Source organism: Equus quagga, chromosome 3 (assembly GCF_021613505.1).
Source record: "Equus quagga isolate Etosha38 chromosome 3, UCLA_HA_Equagga_1.0, whole genome shotgun sequence".
NCBI lineage: Eukaryota > Metazoa > Chordata > Mammalia > Perissodactyla > Equidae > Equus > Equus quagga.
This window is the reverse complement of record NC_060269.1, coordinates 116606236-116627105: the sequence shown is the minus strand read 5'-3', so window position 1 is coordinate 116627105 and position 20870 is coordinate 116606236. Positions and strand designations below refer to the sequence as shown.

General features: G+C 37.9%; 1 protein-coding gene across 2 annotated transcripts in view; it reads left to right on the top strand.

Annotated features, from left to right (window-relative positions):
• The window catches only part of LOC124237205 (SLAIN motif-containing protein 2), an 84242-nt gene extending 71070 nt beyond the window's left edge, over positions 1–13172 (top strand). For both annotated transcript variants that reach the window (XM_046656647.1, XM_046656646.1), the window contains 2 exons: positions 8223–8541; positions 10130–13172. In XM_046656647.1, coding sequence (XP_046512603.1) covers positions 8223–8541; positions 10130–10196 — 386 coding nt within the window. In that variant the 3' untranslated portion in view covers positions 10197–13172. The remainder of the gene's footprint in view (positions 1–8222; positions 8542–10129) is intronic.
• The last annotated feature ends 7698 nt before the right edge of the window (positions 13173–20870 follow it).

The window sequence follows — 20870 nt, the reverse complement described above, 5'->3', positions numbered from 1 at the left end:
CAGGCTGCTGAAGTGGAATGTGTGCACTTAATTGCTGCGCGACCAGGCCGTCCCCTAAACCTTCTCTTTTATATTTCTTTCTCTGACACCACTTAGGGTTTTGATGGATTGGGGGTGGGGGCATTTTATTACTGCTAGATGAGAATAGAAGCCCAAGTTCTCTACTCAGACTCTGTTGACACCCAAGGGAGAGGGGCTAGCTGGGTGGAGGTAAGAGTTCTGACTCTCCATAAGGTCTCCACTCACACTGTGGTGGGGATGTCTTGTTACCACTGAGCAATCATAAAACTAACTCTCCACTAGCCCTCTTCTGACACCAACCCAAGAAGAGGGGGAAAAGCACTTCATTCATTACTGCCTTCTCTGACACCTCCCTTGAGGGGTGTTGTGGTGCCTTGTCAAGCCTCACAAGGATAGAATTCTAGGCTACCCATTGGCCATTGTTGGCATGGGTGGGAGTAGGGCCACAGATTTTTCTGTGGTGTTTAGCTGGAGTAGAGCAGTTACTCTCTAAAAATTTTATTTCCTAGTCATTTGGCTGGAGAGAGCAGGGATTTTTTTCATACCCAATGGTGTTTCCAAGTTGCCAGTTTCTTCAGCTCCAATCTGGGTGATATGAGGGAAAATGAAAACCCTGGGAACTCATTACCATGTCATCCCTCAGGTTGCAAGGTCCCTAGGTGGTTTTTATTTCTTCTCTCTACCCTTCAGAGTTGTCTTATGTCTTTTTTATATATAGTACCGTTGTTTTAAATTATAGTTAAAGGGATAAATAGGGAAAAATACATCTATTCCATTTTTCCAAATGAAAGTCTGAGATTCATATTTTTAAAAATTTCAGGAGACAACTATTTCCCTGGCATGACTATTAATAGTTAAAATGTTGGTCAGAAGTTTTTCTAGAGGAAAAGATACTTTTTTTACAAATCCTATTTTCAAGATAGGATTTGGGTAAGCCATTCAAAAGATTATTGATATATTCCAATATTTATAAGTATGTCATGTGGAAATGAAACCCTCTTAGCCTCATCAATATAATCTGCCTAATTACACCATACCTTTTACATCGGTCACCATAAGAAGGAAGCCTAGGACTCCTTGGTCATACTTCATCTACCAGATTGTCATTCACAGTGTCAGTGCATCTCTTAATCTGACTTCATTTCCATCTATCCCCAACTCCCCAGACTTCCAAAATACTCTTTGGAACTCATGCTCCTCCTCTGAACTTTACTCTTCTTTTTCCTACCTGAAAACTGCCTTTCTACCTAAATAAAACCCTGGTCAAAGGCTCCCAACTATGGTAAAAGCTAGGACTGAAGATGGCTTTTCTGGAATTGGTACTGGAAGGTCCAGGCCCCACCCTTAGTAGCGAGAGTAGTTAGAGACATGGAGCCTTGGTTATCCGGTGAGCCTCCAGGAAGACAGTGAAACAACTTGGGTAGACACTGGTCTGGCAAGGGAGATAAAGGTGGGACTGTAGAGAATGGAATTGAGAAAACGTTTTTATAGTCACTTATAGAAAAGGGAATATGGATTATATAAGGTAAAAAAAATCTGTGAAGTTCATGGGATTTGCAGTTCAGGGGTACTTGGGCCCTGTGGACAACTTCAGTTTTCTACCAGAGAAGACTGTGTAACAATTGTTAGAAACCAGGACATGTTGATTTGAGAGCTATTATTCTCAACTATGGCTCTACTTTAGAATCCCTTATGGAATTTTTTTAAAATCAAGTTTATTCAGGTGGAATTTTAAATGAACAATTTGAATTTCAGCAAAAGTATGCATTTATGTAACCACCTGCACAGTAAATTCATAGAACATTTTCACCAGCCCCAAAAGTTCTCTTGAACTCCTTTCCCAGTCATCCTCCCACCCCAGGCAAATAATCGGATCTGCTTTCTGTTATCATAAATTAGATTTGCCTTTTCTAGAATTTTATGTAAATGGAATTCTACAGTATGTCCTGTTTTGTGTCTGGCACTTGATTCACTCAGTATAACGTTTGAGAGTCATCCTTATTGTATCAGCAGTTTACTCCTTTTTATTGCTGAGTAGTATTCTGTGGTGTGGATATATCACAATTTGTTTACCCAGTCACCTGCTGTGGACATTTGAGCTGTGTCCGGTTGAGTGGAGTGTTCTATAAATGTCAGACCAACTTAATTGGTGGTGCTGCTCATGTCTTCTACTTCCTTTCTGATTTTCTTCCTATTTGTTTCATCAGTTACTGAGAAAGCAGCATTGAAGTGTCTGTTTTTTAATTTTTATTTCATTTTATTTTATTTTTGAAGAAGATTAGCCCTGAGCTAACATCTGCTGCCAATCCTTTTCTTTTTGCTGAGGAATATTGGCGCTGAGCTAACATGCATGCCCATCTTCCTCTATTTTATATGTGAGATGCCTGCCACAGCAGAGAACCCTGGCTGCCAAAGTGGAACATGCGAACTTAACCACTGCACCACAAGGCTGGCCCTGAAATGTCTAACTCTAATTTTGGACTTCCCCCCACCACACACACCTTTGAGTTATGTCAGTTTGTTTCGTGTGTTTTGTATATCGATTTTTGGCTATACACAGATGGAATTCTTATGTCCTTTTGCTGAATCAAGCCCTTTAACGTTATGAACTTTATCTCTGGTGGTAATCTTTTTTTCTGATATTATTATAGACAGTACAGCTTTTTCATGATCAGTTTTATATGGTGTATCTTTTTCTGTCCTTTTAACCTACATCTTTATATCTAAAATGTGTTTCTTTTAGATGGCATGTTGCTCTTGCTTTTTGTCCATGGTGACAATCTTTACCTTTTTTTATTTTTATTTTTTGTTGAGGAAAATTGTCCCTGAGCTAACATCTGTGCCACTCTTCCTCTATTTTGTATGTGGGACACCATCACAGCATGGCTTGTTGAGCAATGTGTAGGTCCGTGCCTGGGATCCGAACCCGCAAACCCCAGGCCACCAAAGCAGAGCACACAAACTTAACCACTACACCACCAGGCTGGCCCCAATCTTTACCTTTTAATTGGAGTGATTACTGTTCACATTAAATTCAGTTATCAGTATGGTTGGTTTAAAATCTACCATTTCATGGTTTGTTTTCTCTTTGTCCCTTCAGATCTTTGGTCCTTTTCCCCCTCCTCTTTCTTTTCTTTCTTTTGGAATAGCTGAGTACTTTTTTTTTTTTTTGCTGAGGAAGGTTAGCCCTGAGCTAACATCTGTGCCAGTCTTCCTCTATTTTATATGTGGGCTGCCGCCACAGCATGACTGAGATGGTGTAGATCTGTGCCTGGGATCTGAACCCATGAAACTGGGCCACCGAAGCAGAATGCACTGAACTTAACCACTACACCTTGGAGCCGGCCCCATGGAACAGCTGAGTACTTTTTAACATTCCATTTTATTTTCACTCTTTGCTTATTTTCTACGTATTTCTTATTGTTTTGCTTTTTATTAAGTGGTTGCTCTAGAGTGTGCAGTGTGCATATCTAACTTACTACAGTTTACCTTCAAGTAATATGCCACTTCACTTAAGATGTAAGAGCCTTGTGGCAGTATGTTTTCATTCCTCCCCATTCTTTGTGCTACATTTGTCATTTATTTTAACTCTACATATGTATTAAATCCCAAAGTACGTTTTTATTATTTTTATTTTAAATAGTTAATTATCTTTTAGTGAAACTTAAAAATGATTTGTTAAAGATCTTTTATGTTTCCCAACATATTTACCATTCCTGGTACTACTTATTGCTGTATGTAGATCAGGGTTGCCCTTTAGTATCACTTTCCTTCTACTTGAAGAACTTCCTTTAACATTACTTTTAGTGAAGGACTGTTGGCAACAGATTTTCTCAGCTTTTGTTTGTCTTTAAAAGTCTTTATTTTTATTTTAGTTTTGAAAGATAATTTTGCTAGATATATATAACTTTAGATTGACGGGCTTTTAAGCACATTAACAGTGTTATTCCATTGTCTTTGATTTACCTCGTTTCTGTTGAGAAGTCTATAATACTTTATCTTTGTTCTTCTGTTAAAAAAATCTGGGGCCGGCCCGGTGGCGCAGCACTTAAGTTCACACGTTACGCTTCTCTGCGGCCCAGGGTTTGCTGGTTCGGATCTCAGGTACGGACATGGCACTGCTTGGCAGGCCATGCTGTGGTAGGCGTCCCATGTATAAAGTAGAGGAAGATGGGCATGATGTTACCTCAGGGCCAGGCTTCCTCAGCAAAAAAGAGAAGGACTGGCAGTAGTTAGCTCAGGGCTAATCTTCACCCAAAAAAAAGAAAATTAAGATTTTTTAATTAGTCACTTTTAGAAATTTGATCATGATGTTCCTTGGTGTGATGTTCCCTGTGTTGGCCCTACTTGGGGTCTTTTTCCCTTCTTGGGGTGTTTTTGAACTACTTAGATATGTGAGTTCATTATAGTTATCATCAAATTTGGAAAATTTTCAGCCATTCTTCCTTCAAGTCATTTCTGTCCCATTCATACTCCCCCCCTGCTCCATCTGGGACTCCAGTTGCTTATATTAGACCACATGATATTGACCTCTAGGTCACTGAGGCTTTACTGTTTTATTTTTGAATCTTTTTGTTTTCTATATGCTTTAGTTTGGAAAATTCTTATTGTTAGGTCTTCAGGTGCCTCTTCTTCTGTAGCATCTAAACTGCTAATAATTCCCATCTAGTGAACTTAGCATTTTGGATATATGGTAAGCTTTTCATCTTTCAAAGTTTTATCCAGTTCTTTTGAAAGTCTTTTATTTCTCATCTCTTTTATGTTTATACTTTTCTTTATATCCCTAAGCATATATGTAATAGTTCTTTTAAAGTCTTTCCTGCTAATCCAGTCATCTCTTTGACTTCCTGATTGTTTCTGTTGACTAATTTTTATCCTGATTTTAGTTATGATTTTTCTATTTCTTTATATGTCTACTAATTTTTTATTGGATAGTGGACATTGTGCAGTTTTATGTTGTTCTTTGCTAGATGTTATCTTTTAAATAGTGTTGTGGCAAGCAGTTGTTTATGAATTAGTTTGATTCTTTATAGCAGGGATCAGCAAACACTTTCTTAAAGGGCCAGATAGTAAATATTTTAGGATTGTGGGTAATATGGTCTCTGTTGTAACTCCTCAACTCTGCTCTTATAGCTGGAAAGCAACCATAGACAATAAATAAACACGTGGGTGTTGCTATGTTCTTATAAAGCTTTATTTATAAAAACAGTTGAGGGGCCAGCCCCATGGCCGAGTGGTTAAGTTCGCGCGCTCCACTTCAGCAGCCCAGGGTTTCGTTGATTTGGATCCTGGCTGTGGACATGGCACCATTCATTAGGCCATGCTGAGGCAGCGTCCCACATGCCACAACTAGAAGGACCCACAACTAGAATATACAACTATGTACTGGGGGGCTTTGTATAGAAAAAGCAGGGGAAAAAAAAGATTGGCAATAGTTGTTAGCTCAGGTGCCAATCTTTAAAAAAAAAAGTTGATTTGCCCATAGGTGGTAGTTTGCTGACCCCTGCTTTAGAGGCTTATTTTTAAGTTTTTAGAGTAGCTTTATTCTAGGGCAAGTTTATTCCTTTTGGGGTGTTTCTTGATTGCCCTTGTGTTTGGCAAGGATTCTCTTCTCTTACTGGTTGAAACTCAGATGTCTTTTAGTCCTGTATGAGCTTTGGAAACTGTTGAGTTTACAGTGCTCCAGTCCTCCTTTGCCCAGTTTCATAGAGCTTTACTCGGTACATGCACAGCTCAATAGTCAACAAAGAGTCAAGCAGACCCCTAAGCTGAGTTATAGAGGTCTTCTGGAGCAACTCCCTCCTTCAAGGTACTCCACCTCTCAAATTCCAATTTTTGTCTTCTCACCTCAGCAAGATAACTTTGATCTGTTCCAGATCCTCCTCCTTACTCTGTAGTCCAAAAAGTATCTCCAGACTCCCCACCTGACCCCCCACAAAAGCCAGAGTGCTCATAGGACTCACCACATTTATTTTCCTTCTCTCAGGGATTATAGTCCTGTACTGCCTGTTGTCCAGTATTTGAAAACTGTTTTATATATTTTGTCCAGTTTGATAGCTCCTTCCCAGTTTTGCCATCATGGCTAGAAGCGCCTATGGTGGTTTTAAAAGAAATATCTGAGTTCCATTTCAGACTAGATTCTCGAAGGGTGCTGCCTGGGCTTCTGTGTATATTTTAAAAGCCCCTCAGGATTCTGACACACAGTCAGGTTTGAGAGTCATGGCTCTAGAGGTTTGGGAGTCAAGCAGAGATGATTTGAGCTCATCAGGTACTGGGACCTAGTATATCTTATGTACAGAGGTGCTGACAATTGGGACTTTGATCAGACAGAAAGCAGGGAAGATCAGTTGGGAAGGAAGGAGGCTATGTACAAAAAAATCTCATTAAAAGGAAAGTAGAAGATGAATTTCCCCTATTTTTGAGTTTTGAAGCTAAAGCTTATCCTCTTGTCTTCCAGACACCGGGTAAAAATAGTGGCCAGATTCATCCATTCTTTCCTATTCTATTCCCTACTGTCGTAGACTTTACTGTTACTTACATCCTTTAGACGGATTAGTAGAAATGAGGAGGATGGAGTTGTGTATAATAATCCATTTCTGTGGTCTTAGGACAAAGTCCCTGGCCCAAGCTTTCCCCCCCTTCACATCCTCCCCAAACTAATGGAGTTTGGGAAAGAATAGGGTGACCTCTTTCTGCCTCTGATCCGTTTCTTCCCCACCCTGTCCCCTCTCACCCCCATTCTCTCTGAACCCCACCCCAGAATTCTTTGTTAGATAAAGCATGTTACAGTAATATTTTTTATTTACATTGTCTGTAGCCATCCACGGGCATTTGGAGAAACTAAAATTGATGCTCTTTCAGAAGTGATTTATCCAAACAGAATAAACAGGGAAGGATGAATGTGTCTCCTGGGAGATATGAGCTTATAATGCTAAGGGACCACCACAATAATAAAATTTATTTGAAGTCTTATTTTGGCTTAAAAGTTAATGCAAATTGTACTTTTTATTCTTTCATGTATCAGTATTTGTTTAATATGCGTGTCTTAGAGCCAACCCCGGTGACCTCTAGTGGTTAAAGTCCGGTGCTTTCACCGCTTCGGTGACCCGGGTTCATTTCCCAGGCAGGGAGCCACACCACCTGTCTGTCAGTTGCCATGCTGTGACAGCAGTTCACATAGAAGAACTAGAAGGACTTACAACTAGGATATACAGCCATGCACTGGGGCTTTGGGGAGGAGGAACAAAAGAAAAACAGGAATATTGGCAACAGATGTTAGCTCAGGGTGAATCTTGCCCTGCAAAAAAAAAAAAGTGTTTTAACTTACTACTTAGTAGAATTGACATTCCAGAAAAATGTACCGCCTTTAACCTGTGATTTCATGTACCTCTTGATATGCCCCTGGGTTTCTAACTTCCCTGCTTGGTGAAGCGCAACAGTAGAAGCAGTCTATTTAAAAAATAATTTTTAGTTTCTAAATTTTAAGTACACTGTAGGTGATATAGGACTTGGAGGCACACCCACCAGATACTTGATAACGTTTTATTTTTTTGCATATTCTTTTTTTTTTTTCCTAAGATTTTATTTTTCCTTTTTCTCTCCAAAGCTCCCGGGTACATAGTAGTGTATTTTTGGTTGTGGGTCCTTCTAGTTGTGGCATGTGGGACGCAGCCTCAGCACGGCCTGATGAGCGGTGCCATGTCCATGCCCAGGATCCGAACCAGTGAAACCCTGGTCCGCTGAAGCACAGCGCGCAAACTCAACCACGCGGCCACGGGGCCGGCCCCACTTGATGCATATTTACATGAATGTTTCTTTGAAGGGAAAGTGTGTTTCAGATTCTAGTCAACCATCTGATAGTTGACCCTTTTTTTAACCTTTAGAATATGGCCAGGTTAGTTGCTAGTGAAACAGAATCCTGCCGTTCCTTTTCTCTTCTGGTATAGTGGATTCCTAGCTGGCCTAGTTAAAACACTGTTGTCAAGGATAGTTGCAATCCTCTGAGTAAGCACTTGGTTATTTAGGACTTGCCAATTTTTTTTTTTAAGCCCAGAAATATTCTTTATTCCTTGCATTTCTATAGAGTGAGTTTTCATGAATACAGATGTACTGGTGCCCAGTCATCAAGTGTAACATAAAGCAGTGGTTTAACTTATACTTGGTTTTCACTGAAAACATTGATTTTTCTTTGCCATTTGCAGTACCTTCTCCAGGCAAATTCCGCTCCCCTGCAGCACCGTCTCCTTTGGCTCTCCGGCAACCAGTAAAAGCATTTAGTAACCATGGCTCTGGTTCTCCTGGTAGCCAAGAAACAACACAGCTCACACACGCCACCTCCTCACCTGGACCTCCCATGGTTCAGAACACAGTCCCAGCAAATCCTCCCAGCAATATCAACAGCACTACTCTAACCAGACCTGCAGGGACAACCGCGATGAGAAGTGGCTTGCCCAGACCCAGTGCCCCTTCTGCTGGGGGTATACCAGTGCCTCGCAGCAAACTTGCACAGCCTGTTCGCAGGTAAGTGGCAAATGCTCTCTTTCAACATTCTTGAGCATAGGAAAGTGAGTAGACTGCAATTACCCTCATCTCTGCATTTGATAGTGAACATAGCAGGTCCTAATGGGTTCCCACTAGAGTCTTAGTACAATTTGAATAAAACATTACTTAATTGTTTTAAAGAAATCCTCACTTAAAGCATTCAAGTATTATGCCACTTTGATTCAGATTAAATTTGCCCAGATACCTAATATGATTAAGCATCTCAGAAAACTCCTAGAAAATCGTTAAAACCACTCAATTTGGTTGTGATGTTTGTTCATTTTGAATATAATGATATTCAATAAAGATAATAAAAGTATATTAAAACCTAGAATGAGATTTAAGATAACACTTCTAGCTACCAAGTCTAGAGCTACCAATCTACCTGGAATGTAATCCAGGAGGGTGATTTTCAAATCTTGCTACAATTAAGAATCTTCTCTAGAATTTATGTAAGTATATAGAGGCCTAAGTTTTACCCCTAGAGAGTAGATCTGATATGAAGCCCAGAATCTGTTAGTATGCTGGTTTTTGTCCGTTTGTTTGATATTCGGGTGATTCTGAGCCCAGCCAGGTTGGGAACCATGGATCTGTAATCTTTATCTACTTTCAGGAATGTGATTGCCACCATCAGTAAACTTATGGGTCAAATATAATTAAACTTTATTTATCTGCATGAAAATAAATTCTTTCTTCCCATAGGCATTTAAAATTATCTCTACTACTTTTATTCTAAGATAAACATAGTACATTTCTGAATTCAGTAGTAGAGTACAACAGCTTTTTGTTATGCACTATGCTAATTGGCTTATACATACCTTATTTAATTTTTACAATAATATTAAACATGTAGGTACTGTTGTTATTCCTGTTTTTCAGAGGAGAATGTTGAAATTTAACGAGGTTATGTAATTTGCCAAAGACTACACAACTAGTAAGACCTTCAGTTCCAAGTATGTCTGACTAAAAAGTCCTTTTTTTGGAGGAAGATTAGCCCTGTGCTAACATCCGTGTTCATCTTCCTCTATTTTATATGTGGGATGCCTACCACAGCATGGCTTTTGCCAAGCGGTGCCATGTCCGCACCCGGGATCCGAACCGGCAAACCCCAGGCCGCTGAGAAGCGGGAGCGTGCGCACTTAACTGCTGTGCCACCGGGCCAGCCCCTAAAAAGTCCTTTTAGGTGCTGTCCCATTCTGCCTCTCTAGTCATGGTGACACTAAGCCTTTTATCACATTCATCACTCTGCCCCTCAAATAAGTGAAGTTGGTGATCCATGTGGTTGGAAAAGATGAGAGAATTTTTCCTTTCTTTTACTCCAGTAGCTGTGTTAACAAAAGAGGTGGAGTCAGGTGGTGCCCAGTGAAACTTGACAGTTGTGGAAATGCTGAGTGTTGGAGGGTTGGGTTGTACTAATAGCTGTTTAGAACTTTGATCTCAGTGGTCCCCTGAAACAGGCTTCACTGGATCGTGATGCCACCAGCAAAGTAATTAATATATATGGGAGATAATATGATAATGTTTCCTAAAGCCTTGTAAATCACTTTATAAAATTGCTTTATTTCAGATCCTTGCCAGCTCCTAAAACCTATGGTAGCATGAAAGATGACAGTTGGAAAGATGGCTGTTATTGACCAGCAAAGACAAGAATGCAGAGGTCCACAGCTTCATGGATACCCGATACCCCTTCACCAGGCTAAAAGACAACTTTTATATGCAGACTGTTCAGATAAGACTCTTGGGATTTATAAAATCCCAGCCCTCTCTGTCTTGATTAGCACAAACTGACAGAGATGATCAAGCAGCACTTTAATGACATTTAACATCAGATGTGTTTGGTAATCATACAATCACTCTCTATGGAATCACTTTTAGTTTTGTTTAATGGAAGCTAAGTTGATTTTTAAATATTTGACAGAGGCCAATATCTGGGCAAAAAACTAATGGATGCCAAAGAGAAATGCCCATTTGTAAATGAGAGAGTACCTTTGTGCACGAGAAAATGGTGAATTCAAGCTATCCAAAACTTCACGTTCAACCTAATTTACTGTATGAATAGTATCAATAAATATTTGTGTTAATGAGAACTAATATTCTGACTAATTATCTAAAATGTTTCACTAGTACTCCAAGAAACTAGATTGAGATGGAGGTGGGGGAGCGGAAAGAAACCTGGGCTAGAGATTTAAAACATGATACCTAAATTTGGGAGAATTCTATAAATTATTTTTGCAGATTCATTGGAAAAATTGTCATTTTGTTTAATCTTAAGTTTTGGATGTAGCTCACATATCACCACCACCAGATAGTGTTACGCTGTGCATCCATCATGTTGCATTGACACATCGGACTTCTGTGTGTTTGTTTTGATTGCCAAAAGGGCTTGATATCAGTTGTACAATCTTTCTAAACTTTATAGCTCCTGGCTCAGGAAAGATAGCCTTTGCTATTGAAGCCAACTTCTTCACATGCTGTTATCTGTAGCAGAACCTAAGAGATCTTGTTTTTATTGGCAGGTTTCCATGATGGGAAAAAGCAAGTAGTATGTGTCTTTATTCTTGATATAAATAACGCCACCTCAGTGCTTACAACCTGGAACAAAACCATACAGTGAAAGGGGGGGGAAATCTATGCACTTAACTTACGAAATCTCTGGTAATGACAGTTGTATTGTTACTATTAATTGACACAACGGTCTGTTGTATGGTAGGAAAATGTAGCCTGCTGAATCCTACTTAAGTTGATCCACTTTAAACTGAGTAACTGTATAAAACATCCTTTGAAAATACTGTCCCTTTTGACTTAGATTCTGCCTTTCATCAGTTTTGGCATTTTTGGTAACAGATGAAACCTACTACATGTGACTCTAACCTGTTAAATACTTGCTCTCTAATGGCCCTTATGTATATCCTAGAAATCACTTATTTTGGTTTTATTAGACAATTACAAGACTAAAATTTCCTTCTGCAGCAGGCTTCTCATTTTTCATAGTGAAGTCTGTTTTAAAATATTTAATTTGAACAGCTCTAAAATATTCCCAATCAGGTCACCTAAAGGATTTTAGAGATTTGAACATAAGTTCTTTTCCTATCAGTCAAAGACATTCTGTAAGTTGGCAAAGGAAACTGAGAGAGAAATGGGAAGCTTGATATTCAGAATCACATTGAGGTTGATAGGTTGAGAGAATGATAAAACTTTTACAGCCAAGCCCCCTGTTCTGCCATGACTGACACTGTGGTATCTTTATTAGCTTGACCAATAGGGAGTCAGTCAGCACAGCAGCTGGAGACTGATACTGCCAGCGCTAATGTATTTTGGTGTATAATGCAAGGAAGACATTTTATCCTTGAGTTTGAGGGTGAATGGGGGTGGGTCAGGAAAGGATGGCACCAGAATTCCACATGATGATGAACTAAGAAAATGTTGCTTTTCAGAGGAACATAAAGAAAGCATCTGCTTCAGGTAGGGGGGTATCTCATGTAAAAATCTAAGTGAAAGAAAGAATTAGCCACTGTCTCTTTTTAAAACAACACATACACAAAACAAAATAAGTCTCAGTTTTCAGTGCAACGTTGCAAAAAAATGCTGCAATCTAATAATTAAAAAGAATTTTAACTCTATTATGAAAAACCCATTACATTTTTAAGTTAGGTTTTCAGTTTCAAAAGGAGTATTCAGGTTATTTAACTTTGTTTTTAAATGGCTGCATCAGAAAAAAAAAATCTATTTTTTTTAATTAAAATATTTCATCACTTGTTAAAAGAATATTTGGATCTGAGTAGGGTAAAGTATTATTTTACCTGCTGTTGTACTACCACAGACTATTGGCTTTTAGTTTCCTAAAGAGAAAAATTGCCTTTTTACTAGAAAGCCTTTGTGTATTGCCAATTTTTCTGTTTGGGAAAATCTAAGGATTCACTGTGGTTAGTTTTACAGAAGAAATGTGGATTTGATAAACTAGTGCCTATGATTTTAACTTATGTTTGATATATAGTAGTAAGGGTTTTATGAATGTTGATTATTTTTTTGTGCCAACAGCCCAGAATTGTCACTTATATGTAAGCAGAAAGCTATGAGCTCTGCTTCCAAAGTTATTTAATTTTCTCAGTGTTTGAATGTTATTTTTTTGTGTGTTAATAAAAGTGTAAAGAATTGGAAAAAATATAAATATTCTTAACTCAAGCATTTGCTGGATCATTTTTCTACAAAACTTGTTTGTATAATATAAACACTCTCTGAAGAGTTGACTCTTTTCAGTTTTCATACCCTGGAAATCACATTTTGTAAAACTAGGGACCATTCATAATAGTCAGATACTTTTTAAAATTATTATCTCAATGCATCACTTTTATAAAAAAAGTTTTTTTGGAAAGGAAATTAGATACATATGTGTCCCCAGATGTTTGTGTAACTCTAGAATGATCTAGATGTGTATGTTTAACTTTTTATTGAATGTACAGGCGTCCATTTTTGCCATTACGCATGGTCCTTTTAGATCACATGAAGTTTGATTTACAAACATTTCTATAGCCGAACTTGTATGTGTGGTTGCCTCCTTAATAAACAGCCTGACCATAATGTTTATTATTAAATTTATATTTGTTTTTTAAGTGTTTTATTAATTTCTGGATATAAGATTGCCCCCCACCCTCCAGTTGCCCACAATTGGTTTTAATAAATTTCTCTTGTGATTTTTTTAAACACACGAACCCAAATCATGTTGCCCTTTCAGACTCGATCTTCATGAGGTTGGAATATATCATGTTATTTATATTCTCTCCATCCTGGTTATTTCATATGTGGATTATTTGGAGTAAATTTATAGTTTACTCAAAACTGGTGTGTTCCTGGAACTTTTTCACCTGTTTGAATTGATACCTAGTTAGAAAAAGCTAACATATATAAAACAAGCAAAAGGCCATTATATAAGAGTTTCCAAGAGGAAAAATTAATGCAGTTTCAAGCCAAATATGAATATTTAGTTGATCATGTGCATCTTTTCTCTTATGGATGAATGGGAAAAGTCAAGAATTGTACACTGTTTAATTGTTCCCAACATTCCGTTTGGAAGTTTTTACTGTCCTCCGTGTAATTAGTCTCACTAATGAGGCATAGAGAAATGACATCATGTTTGAATTTTTCTCCCAAGCCCAACCTAAAAACTTTTAAGAACCATTTAAAATGTCACTATTCTTCTAAGTCAATTAATAGAAGTTAACTTAAACTCGTAATGTACATAGTGCAGCAGGAAACCCATGTTCTTGTAAAGTATTTGCTGTATCAGAGTTTAGCTTTGAGTTACAAAAGCAGAGTAAATGATAGAGAAACCACCCTGGAGGGAGGTAGTGAACAGGATATTCATATGAGCATGAAACCGCAGTTAGCAGCCCTTAATGTATTTTGAATGATCCTAAATATAAATCGGAGTGGACTAAATGGCCCTCTCATTACTAGTCTGAAGATGGAACAGATTTCACTTATGGGCCTTACTTAATACAACTTGGTTAAAACTGTGTTAAGTGCATGGCAATTTTTAGAGCAATTCTTTGTCTACACTGGGTAACTTTAATATTTTTTCTTTAAACAGAAGAAAGAATCAGAAAATAAAGCTGATCCCACATTTTACCTTGGGATCCCACAATCCCATCATCCAGAAATAAATATTTATGTGCTGACCCGACATGATTATAAAATATTAAATGAAAGAGTAGAAAGTCTCTGTTCAAGATGTGAAACTATTTTTCACTTACAATGCTGTCATGAGTTCGCTTGTGAACAGAGGTATACATTAACTGCTATTGACACACGTCTTTCAATTCCTGATTGCAGATATTCGTTGATTTCTTTTTACAAGTCATGTTGTTTATATCTTTATAACATTAATTGATTTTCCTTATGAAAAATTGTTTTTTATTGAAAACCAAATTATATAGAAGAAAAAGCACTTAATGTCATAGGTACTCGACCACTTAAATTTGAGGATATTGTCTTTTTATTTTCTTATGAAATTAGGATCATAGTCATAGTTGACAGTGTAACTTTTTCTGGACTCTGACGTCACTGATGACTGCTATGATTTAGGTGAATTCTGCAAAAAAAAAAAACTTCCAGAAAGAGTATACAAACATCAATCTTTACCAAGCCTGTATTATCATAGTTCTTTATATAGTATCTCTTATTGATACTTGAACTGCTCCACAGGGTCTACCAAGCCATGAATTGACAGTATTGATTAATACAATTCCAGTTTTAAAACAAATTACCTTTGAAGAAATAATAGACAACCAAATAAAGAATCAAGATACTCTATATTAGGGTTCTCAAACTTTAGAATCACCCGACAGGTTGTTGAAACACAGATTTCTGCACCCCACCCTAAGCGTGCCTATTAAGAAATAGAACTCTGGTCCCAAGAACAAAAATTCTAGGACTAGGAGTCCCCAGCGTAAGTCAGGTGCCCATCACTAGACTAATTGACTGTGGCCAGGTGATAGGGGTTAAGGAGGAACTATGTAGCTCCTATGAAAACCATCTGGATGGAATGAGGGAAGACCATTTTCCCTGAAAGTGGTGCTGTCCCCAGTAAATGGGCCTAGTCTGGGGCAAACAAAACAACAGGTGCACACCACGAATGTCTCAGTGCATATTATACAAAATGGTTGTTTCATGTCAGTGGTCGTATTTTCCTGGAGGTGCATTTGTAGTGAGAGAGGAGGTTCAGATAGTATTTGAGCCCTTGGCTCAGTTGTTCGTGAGGCCCAGTATCATTCCTGTCCTTGAATTCCGTGAAACAACAAAGTATCCTTATTATAAATTCCCCTTAGTATGTAGGTCAATTTAAGCTAAGATTCTGTCATTTTTCCCAGAAGGAAGAGTAAATTTTTCTGATGTTTTTTAAATTGATACATAAAATATGTACAGAAAAGTGTACAAAACGAATGTTCAGCTAAATGAATTATTGTGACTACTGTGTAACCACCATGTAGGCAAGAAGTAGACTGTTCCCAGCACCCCAGAAGCTCTCCTGACGCCACCTGCCAGTCACTACTTCCTCCTCTTCCAAGATAACAGCTATCCTGACTTCTACATTATAATTTAATTTTGCCTATTTTTGAACTTTATATAAATGGAACCATTCTCTCTGTCATTTTTTTCTGTAAATTTTATTTTGATTAAAGGCTAAAAATGTTTCTCTGAGACTCAGAGACTAAATGACAAAAATAACGTGAAGTTCACCCATGTTGCTGATGTCACTGTAGTTTGTTCATTCTCATTGCCATATTATATGCTATTGTTTAAATAGATCATGATTTGTTCATTCTAATGGTGAATGAATGTTGAAGGACAGTTGGATTGTTTCCAGTTTGGGTCTCTTAAAAATAATGCAACTTTGGACTTCAGGCATAGTCAGGGTGAGTATGCCCTCAAAAGCCTCTCTCTCCCACTTACAAATGAAAATTTTGGGAAGAATGCAAAAGGCAACTAACTGATGACACTGGAAAGTAAACAAAAGCAGGCAGATTGGGGAAAAGCATCAAACCTGGAGAGGGTGAGTTTCCTGTTTTTCCCCTCTGTTCTCTCTCGGCCTCGAGCCAGGAAAAGAGCACCCAGCAGAGCTGTCATAGTGAATCCCTGGACAGGTTAAACCAGAGGAAACTGTGAGGAAACACCTATGGAAGAAAAACTCTAAAAGACAAGAAAAAAAGGAGCTTCTGGAAGCTAGAGCATGTTGGGGGTTTCATTTCCTTCCTCTTCTCTCATGGCATGTCACTGGTAAGCCCACAGCTAAGCCCTGGTAGCCAGCAGTGCCAACAGTTAAAATAGATGGAAACCCTGTCTTTCTAGACAGAGGAAATGGGGAAGAGTGTGAAGATAATCCCTGTTTTTCTCTCTACTGTCTTTGTCCTGAAAGGGGCCTGAATTTTGGGAACTGCACAGCAACAGTGGTGGAATTAAAATTCCAAGAGAAACCCCATATATCTAGTCAAAGGACAGGGCAGGGGCCCTGTGGGACAAGGAAGGATCCCAGAGAGAGAGAGCTGGAGAAGGGAGGCCTTTCATTGGCACAAGCTCCAAGCTTACCCCTGAGCTACACATACTCAGAAAAGACCAAAGCAGCATAGCAAAGCCTTTGAGAACCGAACTCCAATTTAAACCACTGAACATGACACAGACTACTGAGTAGTGCACGTGTGAGAGAGAGCCAATATAGCATAACAAAGCCTTTGTAAACTGAGCAGGAGTTGGAACCACAGCCAGCAGAAGATGAAACAGAACTTAGAGTCTGAACCTGTCTGGGTTGATTGTTAACTAAAAATCATCATTGTCTGGAATATTTTGCCAGGACCTGGAGTGTAAACTATAATATTCAAAATGTCCAGCATATAATCTTAAAATTACTCAATGTATAAAGAACCAGGAAAATGTGATCAGTTCTCAAGAAGAAAAGCAGCAAATGTCAACACCAAGATGATCCAGATGTTAGAATTGTCAGAAAGAATTTAAAGCAGCTGTTGTAACTATAACATGAGGTAAAAGAAACTGCTCTAGAGATGAATGGAACTACAGAAGTTCTCAGAGTAGAATTTTAAAAAAATGGAAATTTTAGAACTGAAACAGCTGAAATTTTAAAAATTTGCTAGATGGATTTAGTAGCTGACTGAAGACACAAGAGTCAGTGAAGTTGAAGAGAAATCAATAGGGTTTTTTCAATCTGGAGAACAGAGAGACAAAATAGCAAAAATGAGCAGAGTTTCAGAAAGCAGAGGACCAAAATCAAAAGGTCTAACATTTGTGTGACTGGAGTCCAGTGGTAAACTGGCTCTCAGAAAAAAGCCCTTGTTTGTAGTGTTTTCCAATGTCTGGATGTAAATATTCCCACCATGGCCATTTTCAAGCTATCAACATGACATCGCTGAATGTGGAGTAGGGAGGAGATGTGCAGAATCAACTCTTGTGAGCTGATACAGGCATACTCCAGCACACCATGTTAGAATACCAGGAAAAGAAGAGAAAGGGTAAGTACGGAAAAATTATTTGAAGAAATAATGGTTAAAACTTCCCAAATTTGTTGAAAGACATAAATTTACAGATTCAAGAATCTCAGTGATTGAACCTATCTGGGTTAATAACAGGATAAACTCAAAGAAAACCACACTCAGACACATCATAAACTGCTTAACTCAAAGAAAACAGTACAGACTCAAACACACCTGGACACATCATAAACTGCTGAAAACCAGAGAGAAAGGGAAAAAATCTTGAAAGATGCTAGATAAAAACATTATATACAGTGGAACAACTATTCAACTGAACACAGATTTCTCATCAGAAACCCTGGAGACCAGAAGATAGTGAACAATATCTTTAAAGTGCTGAAAAAAAGAATTATCAACTCAATTTTCTATCTAGTGAAAATTTTCTTCAGGAATCAAGGCAAAATAAAGACATTTTTCAAGTGAGGGAAAACTAAGAATTTATTGTCTGCAGACTTGCTTTTAAAGTAAATGATGCCAGAGGGAAACATAGAATTACAAGAATGAAGGAAAAGCAACGTAAGTGTTAAATATATGGTAAATATAAAAGACAAGTTTTATAAATTCTTTAAAATATGTATGACTGTTGAAAGCAAAACAATAATGTCAAGAGAAGTTTTCAATGCATTTTGGAACAATGCAGGTGACAACTGTAAGAAGGGTAAAGGGACCTATATAACTGTAAGACGTAAATTTTACTTGAACTGGTAAAATATTAATTCTAAGTACATATGAAAGATTAGGTATGTTTATTGCAATCCCTAGAGCATGTATCTTGCAGTTGCAATTGAGAGAAAGGATAGATAAGTTATAATAATAAATAGATTCAAATAATCCAAAAGAAGCCAGGAAAGGTAGAATGGAAAAACAAAAACAGAGGACAAACAGAAAACAAATATTAAAATGGTAGACCTAAATCCATCTATACCAATAATTACATTAAATGTAAATGATCTAAACACATCAAATTAAAAGAGATTGTCAGGTTGCATAAGGGCAAGACCCAATGATATGCTGTTATAACTTTATGCTTTATATAAATATGAAGACAAGTTAGAAGCAAAAGGATGTACAATGCAAACATCAATTGAAAGAAAGCTGGAGGTACTATATTATCAAACAAAGTAGACTTCTGAAGAAGGAATATTGTCAGGGATAAAAAGGAAAATCACATAATGATAAAAGGTCAATTCACCAAGAAGATATAACAGTCCTAAAAATGTACACTTAATAGCAGATCTTCAATTTCATGAAGCAAAAACTGATAGAATTGAAAGGAGAAATAGACAAATCCACAATTATAATTGATAGAACAAGTAGACAAAATTAGAATATGGAAGACTTCAACAACACTATCAACCAACTTGACCGAATGGACATTTAAAGAATACTCAATCTGGGCCGGCCCAGAGGTGCAGCAGTTAAGTGTGCACATTCTGCTTCTCGGCGGCCTGGGCTTTGCTAGTTCGGATCCCGGGTGCAGACATGGCACCACTTGGCAAAAGCCATGCTGTGGCAGGCGTCCCACATATAAAATAGAGGAAGATAGGCACGGATGTTAGCTCAGGGCCAATCTTCCTCAGCAAAAAGAGGAGGATTGGCAGTAGTTAGCTCAGGGCTAATCTTCCTCAAAAAAAAAAAAAAAAGAATACTCAATCCAATAACAGCAGAATATGCCTTCTTTTTTAAGTGCATGTGGAATATTCACTAAAACATTATATGTTGGGTCATAAAACAAACTTAACAAGTTTTCTTCTCTGAATCAAAGTTAAAGCAGAAATCAATTACAGGCATACCTAGGAGATACTGTGGGTTCGAGACCACTGCAATAAAGTGGACGTTGTGATCAAGTCACACGAATTTTTTGGTTTTCTAGTGCATATAAAAGTTATGTTTACAATATACTATAGCCTATTAAGTGTGCAATGGTATTATGTCTAAAAAAACAATGTATATAATTAAAAAATACTTTATTGCTAAAAAATGCTAAATGTCATCTGAGGCTTCAGTAAGCCGTAATCTTTTTGCTGGTGGAGGGTCTGGTAAAAAAGGTAACATCCGTGAAGCACAATAAAGCAAAGCATGGTAAAATGAGGTGCCTGTCCAGCAAGATAGATAGCTGGAAACACAACTATTTGGAAACTTGAAAACATACTTTTAAATAACCCATTCATCAAAAACAAAGTCACAAGAGAAATTAGAAAATATTTTGAGTTGAACGAAAATGAAGGTACAAAACGCTAGTGTAACTAGAAGGAAATTTATAGTCTTAAGTGCTTATATTAGGAAAAAATGTGGTTGGCAGAATAATAGCCCTCCAAAGAGCTAGCATCCTAATGCTTTGAACCCGTGAATATGTTAGTTACACGGCAAAGGGCAATTAAGGTTGCAGGTGGAATTCAGGTTGTTAATCAGCTGACTTGGAGATGTGGAGATTATCCAGGTGTGTCCAACACAAACACAAGGGTCCTTATCCATGGAGGAGGGAGACAAAAGACGGAGAGCCCGAGAGAGGGCAGCGTGAGGACTCAGCCCAGCATTGCTGGAGGAATGAGGCCATAAGCCGTGCAATACGGGCGGTCTCCAGAAACTAGAAAAGGCAATAAAGCCCTGCTGGCCCCTTGAGTTTAGCACGGTGAGAGTAATTTCAGACTTCTGGTCTCCAGAACTGTGAGATAATACATTTGTGTTGTTTTAAGCCACTAAGTTTGTAGTAATTTGTTACAGCAGCCGTAGGAAACTAATAAAAGAAGGTCTTCAAATCAATGATGAGCTTCCACCTTAAGAAATTAGAAAAAGAAAAGCAGAAGGAAAGAAAGAATGAAGAGCAGAAAGCAAAACTGAAAACAAAACAATTGAGAAAATCAATGAAGTCAAAGTAATGCCGCTATGAATTTTCTTGTACATGTGCATGGATTTCTGCTGGGCATATATATAAAAGTGGAATTGCTGAGTAAAATGGTGTGCATATGTGTAACATTCACACGTTTTCCAAGCTGATTTTCAAAGTGGTTGTACCAGCTTACATTCCCACCTGCAGTGTGCAAATATTCCCATTGCTCCACATCCTTGCCAATGTTTGGTCTTGACAGTCCTTTTTATTGTAGTCATTCTGAGTATGTGGTGATATCTTTGTGCATTTATTTTTCATTTCCTTGATCACTTATGATAGGTGAGTACTTTTTCATATGCTTATTGACCATTTGGATATCCTCTTGTGAAGTCTGTTCAAATAGCTTGCCTGATTTTCTATTGTCTCTTTCTCTTACTGAT